At 43.1% G+C, this 12738-nt stretch overlaps 1 protein-coding gene across 1 annotated transcript in view; it reads right to left on the bottom strand.

The window, feature by feature from the left end:
* The window catches only part of ADAM12 (ADAM metallopeptidase domain 12), a 183370-nt gene that overhangs the window by 48491 nt on the left and 122141 nt on the right, over nucleotides 1–12738 (bottom strand). The window contains exons 7-11 of the mRNA XM_051618022.1: nucleotides 11150–11215; nucleotides 10919–10990; nucleotides 8880–9049; nucleotides 7655–7739; nucleotides 1718–1866 (exon numbers count right to left, since the gene is read on the bottom strand). Coding sequence (XP_051473982.1) covers nucleotides 1718–1866; nucleotides 7655–7739; nucleotides 8880–9049; nucleotides 10919–10990; nucleotides 11150–11215 — 542 coding nt within the window. The remainder of the gene's footprint in view (nucleotides 1–1717; nucleotides 1867–7654; nucleotides 7740–8879; nucleotides 9050–10918; nucleotides 10991–11149; nucleotides 11216–12738) is intronic.

The following is a 12738-nucleotide window of genomic DNA, read 5'->3' as shown; positions in this document are numbered from 1 at the left end:
TCCAGGTGCGGAAGGAGGAACCGGGGAAGATCTTTCTAATCTCACAGGATGAGGTCAGAAAGTGTCCTGAAATCTCTGTCCTGAGGGCATCTCCTCCTGCACTGATTCCCAAGAGTGGAGTAACTGGATGGCCAGCCAGTGTCCCAGCTGAGATGACTAAAGCTTGCCCACACCTTTCAGGAGCAGGAGCCCAGCCCTGTCTGCCCACTGCTGACCAGCTATGGCATCACCTCAGCTCACAGCCCTGTTTCCAAGGTCAGCTCATTTCACAGTGTGCCTACGAGCCCTGACGTGCCGCAGAATGCAATTCCATGCAGATATTTACTACCTATTGTTTCAGAGGGGCCAGGCTGTTTTTCTTTTCCAAACTTTAGAAATCATTCTCTCCCACACACACAAGTCGCCTTTGTTTGTCTCTTAACTTGCTGTGCTTGGCCTCTGGCCAGAATCCCATTTTTCTGCCTGGAAGGAGGGTGACAGCATCCCTTTGAAGAAAGGCCAAGGCTGCTGTTAGGCTGACCAGCAGGGAGCAATCCTGCCCAACACTCCCTGGCCTCTCCCAGATCACTCTCCTTCTTTCCCAGAAACATGCTGTCTCTGAGAGAGGCAGAGGTCAAGCTGATTACAATTCCCAGAAGAAATTTATAAGCATCAGATGAAGTTGAAGCACACCCAGAGAAGGTTGGAGACATCAGAAGATCATCCAGACCATCTCCTTACCCTAAGGCAAATCCAGCTGTACCTACAGAAAGCTGCTGGCAGATATTTTTCCTACTGGTTCTTACCAGCTTCCAGTCACAGGCAGCAACATTCCTGCCAGCAGTCCAGTCCAGCACATCCCTTACCATCAGAAAGCTTTGGAAAATCTACTCTCTCTTACTTTATTTTAATCCTCTCCATTCTCATCTGAACATGGACATGGAGAACTCATTCATTATATCATTCAGTTTCTAACTGTAACTTAAAACACAGAGAAACAAGCTGAAGCTCGTTCCCTTGCTCATGGTGCCTGTACTTTTTTTGTGCCTACACCAACACCAGACTTCTCCACTGACACAGTGCCTGTGTCACCAACACAACAACCCTTCAGCACTGACTCAGAGAGATGACCACGAGTTCATTGGCATTATTTCCTGCAATGTCTCATATCTTTTCTTGGAAGATCTCCCTCTGGCCACTGAACAGCCCTGACCCCGTGAACCTCACAGACTGGATGCACTCCCATGCTGATACTGCTACACATTTGCAACCAGGAGTGAAATGCAAAAGTTTGTGAAAAACTAAAAACCTTCTCTGCACCAGAAAAGACTTCGCAGAGGGTCTAAATATAGATTTCCTGCACTGCTTTATTTCCTACAAATTCATCTTAGTCTTGGCCTTGGGTCGTTGCTCATTTCCTACTATGACTGAGGCAAGACCAGAGAAGATGAAGTTCTGATTCAACACTTGCAAATGCAGTTTTGGTTTGGTTTCTTTTTATCTTTAAACTAACCAGTTGCTTATGGCATTTTTGTCTCTCACACGGGTCACACAAAACAGAAAGGCACAATGGTACTTGTCGTGCTCTGACAACAGCTTAAATTCTTGCAGCTCGAGGGGGATAACTGCGAGGAGATTCGACAGGTGTTGGAAAGGTTTGTCTTTTTTCCTTTAAAATGTTCCTGAGGCACAAAGTGAAGCTGAACATTTCCCACTCACTCTGTAAAGTCACACTCACCCAGTGGAGGGGTTCATGATGCAGCCCCCTTTATCAGTAGATGCTTTGCAGTTGCAGCCCCTCTCCAACGTGTCGTGATTCATTCCAAAATTGTGTCCCAGTTCGTGAGCCAGGGTGACTGCTGCACCAAGAGGGTTTTCTGAGTGATCCTTGAAAAAAACACACCAAAAGAAGTAGTCAAGTCAACACATAAAACCAATTCAAAATACACATTCCCCTTCTAAGGTCCTACTGACTATCATTTGAAATGTTTTATAAATTTACCAGCTGTAGTTACACTATTTTGGACACAATTTTAAATTCGTTGACATATACCAAGTGCAGATGGGAATGTCAGGACAGTCTGTCTGTCCTGGACACAAAGTTCCCTCAGCACATTAAGCATTGGAGACAACTGGGCACCTTTGAATGTCTGGGCCACCTCTTTATTTAAGGCTTGAAATTCCCTGCTCAATAAATCCCCAAATTCCCACGGTGTGGCAGTGGCAGATAAGTCACCCAGATGGGGAGTGTTGGAAAGTGTCTTGTTTCTGGATGAGGGAGGAGGAAAAGGAGGCAAACTTCAAATGCAGCAAGAAACTTCACTTGGTTTGTATAATATTCTTCCGAGTGTTGAATATCAGAAAGTGCAAGATTTCACAAGCTTTGTAAGAAAAAGTAAATACCTTTGAAAACCTGCTTTTTAAAGGGAAAGGACAAAATGAGTCCAAGTCTTTGATGGCCTCTTGGTAGCATCTTTGAATATTCTAAATGTTGCAAGTGTCAAAATTGGAATATTAACACAAATCCTGACTTAAATGCCAATGTTTGGGACAATTGTTTCTGAGAAATTCACTGCATGATCTGATTACAGGCTGCTGATCTGACTGATGTTCTGGCTTAACCACAAGTAAGAGACCTTTCCACATCCATCATTTTCCTTGAGGGAAAAAAAATTCCACTGTACTCACATGAAAGCTCTCCCTAAATGCATAAGCATGGAATACAAATGCATGATCCACTACTTATCAGTCAGTAAATGGAATTACTATCTACAGCTGCCTGCTCTAAAAGCATATATGGATATATTCAGTTTAAATAGCTCATCCAGTATCATCCAAGCCAACCTCCAGACAAAAAAACCCATAGAAATTAAAGGTAAAACTGTCTAAAACATGAGCTGTATGGTAACAAAGCCCTCAGCACATGACTTGGGGTAGATTTATTTCTTCTTTCATCTGTCTGTGCTAATATTTCTAGTAAACAATTTCTCAAAGAGAAAACATAATCAAAAAGAGAATATAGTCATGCTGAAAACAAGAAACTACTCCTGCATTTGGAACAAACTCAGAAGAATTTTCTCTTTTAAAAAAGGGTCTCTTTTTAGTCTGTCCTGAATTTTAAAATCTGTTGACTGACATGGCAGCCAGTTCGTGTGCAGGTATATTCTAAGATGGCCTGTTTGCTGAAAGAAGATGTACAGCCAGTCCTAGGAAAAGAAAAGCAAACCTATGCAGCAAAATAATCTGTAATAATCAAGAAAATAAGCACTCCTGCACAATGCCTAACTCTGGAGATGTCTCATCTAGATCCTAGGCACACTCAGGTTGATGTACCTTTGCACCCGTAGCAATATATGAAATATTTAGAGAATTCAATGTAATCAAACCTCATGTCATAAAAAGAGCACAACCTCTCACTCAGCTGGAAAACAATCCAGGACTGAAGATTAAGGAAACAATGATATGATTCCAGATAATTTACTGGCAGCACATTGGAGTGATGCCTTGAAATTAAGGCTATGGGGTCAAGACACAAACTCCTCTAGGCTTTGGGCTACCCAGACAGGCAAGAAACTGAGCTCAGTTTTCCTTCATTTTGCCAGTCTCTTTTACTCAACAAAGATTATATTGATTTGAATACCTCTCAAGCCGGCAATTAAAAATAATAAATAATAATAATAAAAAAATCACACAGTCCACTCCAAAACTAGAGTAATAAATGATCTGAAATGCAATTTGGGTCTCGAATAGGCAAACAATTATTACAGCCCATGAGGTTCTCATTACTTGCTCAGATCCACTTGGAATGTAATTTTATCAGTTTCTAGAGAGGGTTTTTAAAACAAGGAATGTGATGTCTCAGCAAAAGAGGTTATTTGAAGACAGCATAAATGAAGATTACCAAAACAAACAGTGACATGTCCCATTTGATACTGAGACCATTTAAGTACCACATGGACTAAATAAATGAATAGCAATGTGACTTTGATTTATTCCACCAGGGTCTTTTAAAGTTAACTTGTGCAGTAAAAGTAATTACCAAACAGTTTCACAACCACTGAATAAGCAGCCATCTACTGTTAAGACATTATAAGCTGTTGCACAAAACATGCAGCTGCTTTCAGCTGAACTCTGCTTCAATCCCCTGAGATCCAGATCATATCAGAATAATAAAATACTGGCATCTACAGCTAGAACAGGCAAACACCCCAGTCCTGGTACTGTCCATGCAGCTGCACTCAGCTGCAGGAATAAGTTTCCCAAATCAAACTTTTATTTCATGTCAGCAATTCACTGAAATGTAAGAGCCTCAGTTCCACCCCTGTCATTTAACCCAACATCCTCCTGAAGTCAACAGAAGTTTGGCATGGGTGGGAATACTGTGTTACCTTACAGCAAGGCAGCAATATTTCACTTTTAAATCCAGGAATTTAGCAGACAAACTTTTGAAAGAGAAGAATCAGGACTGAATCAGGTGTCAAAGGCCTACTTTAACATCAGCTTTTCTTTGATCTTTCTACAATACAGCAGAACCCTCACAGTAAAATAAAATTATAATGCTCTCAGTACACCAGAAGCTCCTCACACTCAGACACCTGCTCTCCCCACTCTGAATTTATTTTAAAACTAGTAAAAGACAAGGTGTCACCTACCACTGAGACAATGCAGCCCTATACAAAGGTAGAGAGGAGCAGGCTCTCAGGGAGGCATGACAGGGGAATTCAGATCAAATAGCAGATCTGAGTAACTGCAAAACCAATCAGGAAAATCAGATCACACAAGGACGACTCCAGTTTTTGTATTCAAATGTGATTTCTTATCCAATCTCTCCATTGTCCCCTCTCAGAACAGTTTGGAGAGTGTGGGAGCTTTTTCATACTGAGTGTTTGGGGTGGGATGGGTAAGAAGTTGGCTGGATTACAAAGCTGGCCTAATGTTCAGTTGCACAGTGTTGAGACCTTTGAGCCCTGTGGCATGGCTGCTCAGCAGTGATTCAGTCTTTCAAGTGCACATCTTCCAAATTCAGAACCTCCTTCTATATTTACAGGTATACATCAAGACTTATTTGGATATGCTTGATCCTCTCCTTCTACTCTGCTCTGATAAGAACCCCATGAAGTGCTGGGTCCAGTTCTGGGATCCCCAACACAACAACATGGAGCTGTTGGAGAGAGTCCAGAGGAGGCCTTGGAGATGATCCTTGGGCTGGAGCAGCTCTGCTCTGGAGACAGGCTGGGAGAGTTGGGGTGTTCAGCCTGGGGAAGAGAAGGCTCCAGGGAGACCTTAGAGCACCTTCCAGTGCCTGAAGGGGCTCCAGGAAAGCTGGGGACGGGCTTGGGACAAGGGCAGGGAGTGATGGCATGAGGGGGGAAAGGCTTAAAGTTGAAAGAGGATAGTTTTAGGTTAGATATTGTGAAGAAATTCTTCACTATGAGGGTGGTGGGACACTGGCCCAGGTTGCCCAGAGAAGATGTAGCTGCCCCGTCCCTGGAAGTGTTCAAGGCCAGGTTGGATGGGGCTTGGGGCTGGTGAGAGGTGTCCCTGCCCATTCAAGGGGTTAGAACTAAATTATCTTTAAGGTCCTTTCCAACTCAAATCAGTCTGTGATTCTATGAATCAGCCTTTGTTAACTGGAGGGGGAGGTTGGGCAGCTGCCCACTGGGGTTTGGGGGTGTTTGCTGGTTTTGCTTTTGGCTCTTTTTTGAGGGTTTGCTGAAAGGGCTGGAAGACATTGCTAGTTATGCTGTGCAAGCCATGAGTTGACTTGCACCTCTAAAGTTTCAGTTCACTGAGGTGGGAATCCCTGGGAAGCATCCCACTGCCCTGCACGACTGCAGCTGCAGCCTGGCCCTGGAGTCATGCACAGCCCCTGGGTTTCTCCTGGACAGATAAATCAGTCTCTCCTCTGCCAGAGCCCTGAGAGCACTTTAAAGAAATGCTGATTCATGTCTTCTTCTTACTGGAATGAAATATGGTCTTTTCTTGTTTCTGTTTAAAATGATGGTTTCCAGAGTGAAGAGGACTGACTTTGCAGTAAAACACACTGTAGTGTATTTTAAGCCTTATGTTAAAGATTAAAAGGACAAAGTAGTCATAATTAAGGGCATCTCTGACTGCAGATAAAGCCAAAGCAGTGTCTGCTTGCCGGAAGGTGAAAAAGATAAAATGGGGCTGTCTGCCTCATCTTTGTCTTTGCCAAGATCTGGAAGTGCACTGGGAGACTCCTACAACTTTTCCCCCCTCTCTTTTCCTCCTTTTTCTTTTGTACCTATCCCCCAGGAGCCCCATGAAAAGTTGTAGCAAGCACTGAGTAGAGACTCAACTTCTAAGGCTTCCAAGAGACTGAAGCCTCTGTCTTTAGAATTCTACAGTTTTGACAGGACTTTCTCCAAATTATTGTTCATTTCTGCTCTTTCCTGTACCTCAGCTTCCCTGCTCACCTCATAAATCCTTCAGGCCCGAACCACTTAGACATCATCTTTCACAAGTGCACACATGGCCCCAGCTTGGCTTCTTGCCTACTTGTGCAGGAGACCACAAAGGAGCCCTGGACCAACCTCAGCTGGCATGTTAGTTAAGAAGGAAGGAAACACAAGGGCTTCAAGGGGCAGTAACTCTGGGACTACATGGACTGTCTTGAGGTCAAAACCTTTGTGGCCTCAGCTCTGGGTTATCCCCATGAAGCTTTGAAGACCTGGGAGCTTTGAGACCATGCAAACTCTGAATCTCATGTACTCCTGAGCTCCTGCCTCATCTCCATAGGGATCTGCAGCTGAGGTGCCCAGCAGAGCTGGAGGAAAACACCACATCACCGAAGGTGCTGGGAGCCAGGATAAAGCTGTAGGAAACACAAAGGGTTTGGGCAACTGCAGGTTGACCTCAGAGAATATCTAAGAGGCTTTTGGGGCTCCCTGGCTTTCTGCTCTCGAGTTGAGCTTTGGGGTCACCAGCTGAGCCTGCTAGTGGCCTGTGGGCTCAGTGAGTCCACATCTAATTTTATTTAAAGTACCTCTGTTGCAAAGCTTAGTTAACACAAAAATTATTTCCTCTCCTTTCACACTAAACAGATAAAAGTTAAAACCAAATAAATAAACTCTGAAAGAAAATATTCCAGAACTACTTCCAGAAATTAGCTGATATTGACTTATGTTTAGCATCTACCAGCACCATGACCAGTAATACTTTCTGAGAGAGGGTCAGGTAGAATAAATGCTGCCCTTGACTTTTTTCTCCTTGTCTGGCAACGGAACAAACCACTGTGCTGCAAAGATGGAAAACCAGGCCTCACACAGGAAACTTTGTAAATACAGAATAAAATCAATATAACAAAAGATTCAGGATAAACTCTTGTTGCCCATCACACGAGTATACCCAAGTGCATAACAAATACATCTTCTGGCTTTCCTCCTTCACAGCACCCCAGCACCTGATTTAATGATAATTAGCAGTTGATTTTCTTGATATAGAGGCCAAGCTATAACTTGATGCAGCATTTTGATTTTTGTCACTATGGAAACTGTCCTTTCCAAGCATTATGAATGAAGATGTTGATAATACTGAGATTGAAAATGGGACAAACAGGGCTGATGCTCCGGGACAGGATGGAGTACAACAAAACCTGAGATGGTGTGGCACCAGCTGGGCCAGTTTCAAGCCCTGTGCCTTTGCCACTTACCATGACGACCCCTCCAGACTGCTCTGCAGTGCACATGCTCATGATGGGAGCCATGCCAATGGTAGTTCCTTGGAAGTACACCCCACTGCAGGAGGAGAAGAATCACAGAATCAGCCTTCGGTGCCAAAATATCTCCCCATTCTTTTCAGGCTTGTATCTCTGCCAGACTCAAACAAAGACACCGTTTCAAACGTGTCAGCTCCAGGCATTTGCAGGTTGAAAACAATGGAAAGCTCAGATTGATCATGCTGACTTGCCAAACTGACAAGGACAGCACCCCTACTAAGAGAAAGATCAACCTGGTCACCACCCTTCAGGTTTACTGCTGTAACAGGACCCTCCTTTCCTTTCTTTTTTTTCCCTGACTTAAGTCAGGAACAGAAACACAAACATAAAAATGTCTCTAGCTCAAAGAAGGGTTATTTTAATGCACTAGGAAGTTTAGATGGCACTTTTCCTAATACCCAGCCCAGAGTGCAATCCTTCCAAACAAAGTACTATCATACATGGAGAGTAATAAAATATCTTGTGAGGGACAGTTTGGAAGGGCTCACTCTGTTCTGACACAGCCAACATCAGAATATCTACACAGTGAGTAAAGAGCTCCTTTTAATTACTAATATGTCAGGCACATTTATTGTTACAGTACAAAGAACAGATGTTTGATATAAATTATACCCGCTTCAAGGAAAAGGTTTTCTACGTATTTTTAAAGTGTTTTTACTTGGAGCAAGTAGCTCCAAAGCAACTCAATTACTTAATCCAAAAAACAGTAGCAGGGTAAAAAAATGTGTGTGATTCAATTTTTAAGGTTTTTCTACTAACAGAGAAGCTTTGCATGGTGCCCCCTTAGCTCTACATTTGGGGTGAGAGCAGAACTGCCCTTTGCAGTAACAATTTAGACTGAGACCAGTTGAAACTGCTTGTAAGTTCATACCCTGAGTATTGACCAGCTGAATACATATCTACACTTCTACATGAGCTGTATTCAGGAAAGGCCTACAAGTAGAAGGGCTATTGCAGAGCTGTGGAAGGAAATTCATCTGGAGCACCTGCTGAAGGATCCTGCAAAGCATTTTTACGTTTGATGCTTGCAGAGGAGAAAGCCAAGCCCTCAGGAGCACAGATGTTCCTCCCACCACCTCAGCAGCTGGGGAGGAATTCAGTACAGCTATTCCCAAATCACTGAAATCCTGGCTGGTACTAAATGTAGTGTCAAGCCTACCTTATCAGCTGTGCATTGTCATGGGGTTTACGAGGTAGTAGTTTCAGTTTCCTCCAGTCCAGAAACTCATGGAGGCTGGTGAAAGGGTCTTGAGAAATAGAGCACTTATCCATGTCATTCCAAACTTCCACTCCGACCAGGGCTACTCGAATATTGAGTGGCCTGTAGAACTAATGAGATAAGAAAAACAGAAACATGTCACTAATTTTAGGGCACATTGGCGTAGAATATTTCAGCAGAAGCATAATGTGCATTGGAACCTTTCTCTAATGGTCTCTTCTCCAGAGCAAAAGGGAACACCTACCAGGACTCAGAAAAAATATTTCCACGACTTTCAGGAAACAGCTCTGACCTGACTAAATGCCTGTAAGGAATTGAGGAGATCCAGAGACAAGCTGCTTCTCTATGTCCCACCCATTTCTGGCACCTTCCTTCAAGGTGAAACTGCAACTACCTTCACATGTCCTTCACTTCTGAATGTCCCTTCTCTGGCAGATGACTCTCCATGGCTGCCCTCCATCCCAGGCAGCTCAAGAGGTGGAGGCAGCTGTGCTGAACTACAGCTGTGGCTCAAAACAGTAGCTGAAAATTTATCCAGTCTCATCAAATCTTGCTCACAGCAGACAAAAACAAGTGACTCCAGCACTGTGGGCTACATACACTCGTATCCCAGTGGTAAATCCCCTCCAAGAGAGGAGCCAGAGCAGCATTAGCAATGGAGCAGAGATAACAATTCTAACCTGAGACTAATGGGAAGAAGGACTCAAGAACTGATCAAGCCCAGGTTTGGCTGACAGCCTGAGAAAAGCATGCACTAGATCTCTGTCTTGTTTGTATGCATGACAGGCACTTGGATAACACTGGCATTTGCTGAGCATAAATTAAGCATGAAGCATAAATATATTATAACATGTGAAATTAATTTTGGGCAGGTAACGTATAAACACCTGGCCTCCAGTAATAAGTCAGCAAGACAATTATGGAAGGGGTGGAAGTGTCTTCAGCAGCTTGTTTTTAATCAAGAGTGCTTCTCCTTGAGTTACTCTGCTTGAAGTATCACTTGATAAGTTCTCAGCTAAATTAAGACTCCCTCAGTTATCATTTCACTGCTGGACTCCTCATTTGTTCTGGCCATACAGCACAACAAAAATAAACTTTAATTTGTCAAAAAAAACACAAACCAACCAAACAACACTGTAAAGGACTCTTTGTATTTATTGTTGGTTTTTTTAGGGGGGGGTTGTTGCTTGTTTTTTGTGTTTTTTTTTTTACTTCAAATAGAAAAAAATCCAGTGTATGTCTCTGTCTTACTGCTCTCACTCAATCATCAACTTCTGCTTCCTTAAGCACAACATATTTTTAATTCTGCCATCTTCCCTGGACTAGATACCTTACTGACTGTCTCTTCACAGGCCTTACAATCAGACCACCTGCTGCTGCCACAAAGGACTTTGCTCTTCAAATTCCTCCTCAAAACAATCCTTTTCCTATGGGCTGTTCCCTAAGTGATTATCCCCACCCTCTTCCCAGGTTAATAACTTCCTAAACTCTACATGTCCTTTGGAATTGTGCTTCCATGGATAGATGCATCCCCTGCGTAGTTCATGCATTACTGAGCACTGCTCAGAGCAGAGCTCACAGCTTGGGGTGTTGAAGGACAAAAGAAAAGTTGAACTTTACTTTTATGGTACTAGTGGCTGGAGGAAAACATCCATCTGAAATACTGAAGTATCAGGAAAGTAGCTTTTGGAAAAGGTGGGTGGATAAAGGCTGGGAAAGCTGCTGACCTAAGCATGGTGGGTGCACTGGGAGGGCACCCTGGGGACAGAGACCCTAGTGAGAAAGGAAATACTAGAAATGAGTGACTTATTCTTACCCACAAATCTCTGTGACTAGCTTTTATTCTTTTCAAGAAAGCAAACTTTTTAAGCTTAGGAGCTTTCTTGATTTACTGGCAGAAGAAACACAGATTTCACAGCAATGTCCTTCAGGAAGTGCAGTAAGTTTGGAAAAAAGTGAGGTAATGCTCATGTTCTTACCTTATCAACATAGTTTGCAATTTCTATCAGCCTCTGCTTGATTTTTTCCACATCCTTGCCTTGTCTCTGAAACTTGCAATATAAAAGGTCAATGTACCAGCAGCACAAATATCATGGTTTCCCCCCAAAAGCCAGTGTCCCTGTCTGAAGCACCAGACTTGCAGTACTGTGGGAGCTGAACTGAGCTACACATTTCCCACCCGTGCTTTCCACAGCTTTGAAGTCTCTTACCTCACGATTGTCTGCCACAATAACAAGCTCCACATACTTCATTGTCTTCAGAGTCTCCCTCTTGTACTGCCAAAAAGGAGGAGATGAAAATACTAGTTTGTTTTTTGCAACAACTGACCCTTGGAATCAGCTCTCCCTCAGTCCAACAAAGGACTTGCAAGAGAAGAGACACGTCTCAGATTTCCAAAGATTTCACTACATACAAATTTTTAGTGTATTCCTTCTCCTCATGGAGATTCCCCTTTTATCTACCACCAGAGAAATAGTCTATCTGGTACTTATAAAAAAAAACCCAAACCCTAACAACCCAGGATTTGATCACAGCAAGCAGGGAAGTGGTGCAGTCTGTCTCCACCTTCCAGCTTTCTGCACTTGAAATGTCTGAGTTATCTTTCCTCCCAGGAGAACATCATCTCTAGCAGAAAGACTTTTGCTATTTTCAAGGTACATTTCAAGACACAATGAAATGACTTTTTAGCAAACATTTCACACAATAGGCAAACTGGCTACTAGGAAAAATGAGAGATAAAGGGATATTGAGTGAGGCAGAGGAGAGATCAAGTGGTCAAATGATAAATTATGTAGGAAGAAAAACCTAGGAACAAAAACTGCAGAAAGAAAATCAAAATGAACTGTCAGTGTCTGAGAGAGCAAACTAGTACTCTAAAAATGGAAAGCATATGTTAATTTTTTTGTCTGTAAATTCATGTAAAACAGCCAGCCATGCTACTTGCAGGTCTAAAATAATCACAATCATTATCTGCAAAAAGTTCACTGAAGAAAATGAAATGATTTTGCAATGGAGCTAATCACAGCACAGCTCCTCTGCTGCCCTAAACTCAAGTGACCTATTGATTCCTGTAAAAGTTCTGTGATTTCCAGCAGCTGAGCATCTATTCCATCATTCCTCCCTTGTCCCTGGAATAAGACAGTTAGGGAAAAGAGGTCTCTGCAGTATATCTGAGCTTCATGCCAGAACTTCAGGAGCTAAAGCAGATGTGTGACCTACTAATGACCACAATGTCTTGAACTAAACTAGTGCTCTGTAACCTAAATCATGACTAAAGCTTCCCAAAACAAACTGTTCCAAGGCAAACCATATGATCCACCCCCTAAGAAGCTAAATAAGTACTGGACAACCCCTTCCAGCCAAATTTCACAAAGTTTTCTTCACATCACCCAAGTGTTCCTCTTTTTTATCTGCAGGTTAATGATTTGGACTGTTTTGCAAGAAGCACTGTGTTTAGAGGAAAGTGGCAGATGTGACCTTTAGGACCTCCGACTTTCAAACCCACATTACATCGTGTTGCAGCCTTCAAACAACAACCACTGGAAAACAGGTGAGTTCCATTTGGATGGTACTGACAACGTGAGAGAGCAGCAAAAGCCATCATGAAGGAACTAAACCTCGCTGATGCAAACACTCCACAGCATCACGCTTATTAGGGGGCCTGGCCAATGAGCTCGGGTAGAGATTCTTACAGCTTCACCTGGTATTGGGGTTCTCTGTCACATTCTGGTGCAGCTGGAACCACCACGGGGTCCTGGTGTGCTCTCAGACTCGGTGCACATGCTCACACCTCAGCTGC

The sequence above is a fragment of the Apus apus genome, chromosome 4 (assembly GCF_020740795.1).
Source record: "Apus apus isolate bApuApu2 chromosome 4, bApuApu2.pri.cur, whole genome shotgun sequence".
Lineage (NCBI taxonomy): Eukaryota > Metazoa > Chordata > Aves > Apodiformes > Apodidae > Apus > Apus apus.
Note: the sequence above shows the minus strand (reverse complement) of the source record. Positions and strands in the feature narration are given on the sequence as shown.